At 52.6% G+C, this 4,410-nt stretch overlaps 1 protein-coding gene across 1 annotated transcript in view; it reads left to right on the plus strand.

Moving 5' to 3' along the window:
• Positions 1-303: 303 nt before the first annotated feature.
• DUSP27 (dual specificity phosphatase 27 (putative)) overlaps positions 304-4,410 on the plus strand; it is a 20,650-nt gene continuing 16,543 nt past the window's right edge. Inside the window, exons 1-2 of the mRNA XM_019525711.1 lie at positions 304-421; positions 1,397-1,530. Of these exons, the coding sequence (XP_019381256.1) occupies positions 1,421-1,530 (110 nt within the window). The 5' untranslated portion in view covers positions 304-421; positions 1,397-1,420. The remainder of the gene's footprint in view (positions 422-1,396; positions 1,531-4,410) is intronic.

Raw genomic sequence — 4,410 nt, forward strand, 5'->3', positions numbered from 1 at the left:
ACACCAACATGTCAAGGAGTCTAGATCGAATCTTGGTTAGAAGGGGAATTCTCTGCAGGTGGAGGTTCAGAAGTACTCTGGACAGTTCTCCAGACTCCTCCTACAACAGGAACATCCCGGCAGAAAAATGCCCAGGGATCCAGCCCACAGCAGGGAAGGAGTTAACAGCTTGACCATGTGCTGCCTATGAGGCACGAATTCCTTCCCCACGCAACCCAGCAGCCAGTGTGGGGCACACACTATATTTAGAAAGATGATAAAGATTTGGTGTTGACAGTTGCCCTGCCCCTTCCAGAAGGAGCGGCAGAGAGAGAAGAGGGTGGCTGATCTCTCGCTCTAGCCAAGTGCCTGGCCAGGTTTCCTGCCCCATTCACTGGGCTTCCTCACTGCACCTCAGACGGGACAGATCAGGGCACTGACGGTAAGTGCCTTTTCTTCGCATGTTTGTTTCCCCTCTCACTGGATCCATGAACAGCCAAAGCTCCTCAGCCCCCTGTTTACGGGACATGCCTGTCTTTCTGATGCCTGAGACCAGCTGCTGGGGGATTTCAGAGCCTTCACAGGCTGGAATGGGACAGACGTTCCCTGAGCGAGAGCCAAGAGTTGCTCTGCGTGAGGCCTGAGGAACTGGCCGCTGCTTCTCCAGGTACCTAACCCAACTAATAATACCACCCCCTCCGACCACTCACCGTGCCCTGGTACCGTGGTCTCCCAACAAAGACGTCTTGTGCCTGTGGGGTTTAAAGGTAGTTGGAATCAAGGGTTTCAGCTTGATCCTTTTGAAGCATGTCATTTTGGGGAAGAGAGGTCTCCTATTCTCTACCCCACTGACCTCAAAGTCCCCTTTCTGGCTGGATGTGGCTTCCTCCAGATCCTATTAACAGAACTGAGCTGGCCAGATGGAAATAGGATTTCTGCACAGTCACCCCTATCCTCGTTCCCAGACTCTGTGCCTGGTTACTCGTAGACTGGAAGAGACAGGCTCTCCCTGAGCCACAGCCTATGCTGGATGCTGGAGGAACTGGTGACAGCCTCACCAGGTTCCTAGCCAAATAATAGCAGCTTCCCACCCACTGCCCAGGCAGGGGGTCGGACTTGATGATCTACAAGGTCCCTTCCGACCCTACTTCTATGAATCTATGTTACCAGGCATCAGCATGTGTTGTGGGCTCATGAAAAAGCACTTCTTGGAGAGTTCACATTCCCCACCCTGCCAGGAAGGGGTCATTGTTTCGTCTGTAACTCTGGCTTCAAGCTCATAGGTGCTGTGTCACCGCCATGTCACAGCTTGGCATCAGGAATGACGTGCTCTCTGCCTACCCAGCCTGAAAAGGTTTCCCTAAGTGCTGTGCTGTCTGTGGTATATTCTTACCCCTCCTCCCTTCCCTTTCCCCAGCTCCAGCAGACCCCAACAGCTGCCATGGCAAGCAGCAAGGACTCAGACAGTGAGCAAGTGGTACCAGATGAAGAGGACGGACCAGATGTGAAGGCAGTACAGGCCCGCTATCTCCGCAGCCCCTCCCCGAGTCGGTAAGTGCACTTACACAGGGGACCACTGTGGCCTCCTGACTGCACATAACGAATTGCTTTCTTTTCCTCCTCTCTCACCATCCCACCATACATGTGCATCCCCTCAGATCCTGAATATATCATAGGGCTTCCCTCTGCTCTGTGAAGCAGTTGCCTGAAACGCCAACATAGCCCACACATGAGTGAGGGGATGGAGCTTGTACATTATTTATCCCATTCATTCAGCTGAGATTTTGCCCACACACCCCACCTACATACACATTCCAGAAAGCAACATGGGGGCTAGGGGGGAGGAAGGATTACTGGTTGCCCACTCCCTATGTGATCCCTCTGCCAGCTAAGCTACAGAATTCAGATGAGCATTTCACATCTCCCCAAAGTCCAGATTTGTTCCAGTCGACTGTTTTGATTCAGCCTGTTATACAGACCTGCGAGACCCAGGCACGGATTAACAACCCCCTTGTCCCCAGGCAGTGAGGCTCTTTGGATTTGGGTTCTGGCTCAGGCTGACCTCTCACCAGAGGGCTGGCTGTGAGGCAGAAGGGTGACCCTAAACTGGCAAAAGATGAGCTTTTGCCATGTTTGAGGTGCCTCAATCAAAACTAGCACAATTAGATTATTTTTCTTACAATGGCAAAAATGTGTTCTTTTGTGCTGTTTTTCTAATCCAGCATGCCTGACTGGACTCCCCATATGGTGTTAAATGCTTTATTTGGGTCAGGCAGGAAATGGGGATCCAGTCTGGAAGGATTCTTCTCAGAAAGAGATATTTTGGGAAATGAGGCCACATGCAAATGGGGACATAGTAAATGGTTTCCACTGGCAGCCTCAACTCTGGGGCTTTGCTAGCAGCTGCAGCTGGCCTGTTTGCTCTGTTTTACGGTGTTCATTAAAAATTGCCCATACAATTCTCTGGGCTCATGTTCAATATGATCATGTCCTAATCTCAGTTAACTGCAGCCTTCTCCTCCTCCTTGTTCTCCTCCTCCTCACCTGCTTAGCCATTCAGCATGACTAGAACAGCCTCCCTCACCTGTTCTGCTGCCAGTGCCAAATATAATTAACATTTGGGTCACTTCCATTCACAGGGGATCTAGGGAGGAGCTCACACATTGTCCTTCCAGGATCAGGACCCATAAATGGGTGTTCTGCATCTGTTACCCATCTGCCCCTACATCACTCCTGCTATCCCTTAATCACCAGCAGGTAATCATGGAAGGGGCAGCAGCTATAGGAAAAACTAGTATGGACATTGTAGCTATTCTAGAAGCCCTGTAGAGAAATGCCTGAGGGCCACCTGCAATAGCTCAGGAGCATCAATGTCCCCCAAAATCAGCATTTGTTGCAGCCTGCCTGACTGCATGCCCCAGAGAGGGCAAAACCGTATTCACCATAGGCCCCAAACAGTATTAGCATTAACTTGCAGAGTTCAAAGCACATCTTTTTCACCAGCAGGAGTGGAGCCTGGCACAGAGGGAAGGATGGGCTTAGTGATACCAGAGAATCCTGCCCACCAAAAACTCCCTGCATAGTGTGCCTCAGTCCTGTCCTTAAGAAATTGTCCCAGAGAGTGAGAGAGGGATTTAATCTTCATGGCTGAGAAGTCTGTCCAGAGCCCAGCCTGTAATCCTAGACAGCCAACCCTTCAGACTGGTCTGTGAGTGCCTCCTTCCCCCTCCCTAGCAGCACACCTCACTTTAGAGATGCTGCCAGGGGCTGCAGTTCCAACAATGGTCCCAGCTCTTCTCTGACAGAAGCTGCAGGCCTGGGTATGTTGCTAAGCATGTGGATTTCCTCAGGAAAGCCCAGCTGCACAGAAGCGTCGTCCAGTATCTACGAGCATCTACCACCGCACTTCCCATACTTGTCCTCAACATGACCCCATTTATGATCCCATTTCCTCAGCACGGCCCTTCACTCCCAGATCGCAGCCCCCCACCCTCCCAGGTGCCCCTTACTCCTGACCCACAGCCCCCTGGCCCTGCCAGTGCCCGTCACTCTCAATCCACAGCTCCCCACTCTCCCCAGGTGCCCCAGGGCCCACAGCCCCTTGTTGCCCGACCCCAGCAGTACCTGAGTCCTGGCTGCCGCCTGCAGGAAGCAGCAGCTGCTGAGGCCAGAGCACAAAGCCTGACTCCCTGCCCCGTCCCCTCCCCAGGCAGCACGGCCGAAGCATAGCCCATGGAGGGTAAGGGGGAGGATGCGGGCTGCCTACTATGGGCTTGGGGCTCCCAGCCCTGCTGCCCTTCCCCTGGGTCTCAGCAGCCCAGCAGGCACAACCTGGTGCAGGGGAGAGCACTGCACTGCAAATCCATGTTGCAACCCCATTTGGGGTCATGACCCACAGCTCGGGAATTGCTGACCTACCATCTGTACAGTGTCATCCCAGCCCAGAGAATCACTTACATTTTAGGTGCTCCCTACAGACCCCACTTCTGTAGGCCTTATGGGGTTCTCTGCCCTGTTTCGTGTCCTCCCCTACAGAGTGTAGGTATCAGGACCAGAGGTCCCTCAATTCCCCGGTTTGAGTTGCTCACCATGACTCTCCACTAATGTCAATTTAGACCAGGATATCACATACTGATGTCAGGGTGGAGGGGGCTTTAGGGAGAGGGTGTGTGTAAAATCTACTAAGGCAGTCTTGAACTGAGGGGAGAGGAAAGGGAATGAATTTATTCCTTTACAATAATAGGACAAAATTGCCACCTCTACCTCTTCCCCCATTCCTCTAACCCTGTCTCAGCTGAACTGTGAGCTCTGTAGTGCTGCCTGCACCTGCCCGTCATACTGCACAGTCCTTCCCTTCTACTCCAGCTTCCCCAGCTGTTCCTGGGTTTGGAAGCTGCTGCCCAGCTAACCTCCATTGCCCAGTTACTATGG

This window comes from Gavialis gangeticus, unplaced genomic scaffold, assembly GCF_001723915.1.
Source record: "Gavialis gangeticus isolate Ggan-Ray unplaced genomic scaffold, GavGan_comp1, whole genome shotgun sequence".
NCBI classification, from domain to species: domain Eukaryota; kingdom Metazoa; phylum Chordata; order Crocodylia; family Gavialidae; genus Gavialis; species Gavialis gangeticus.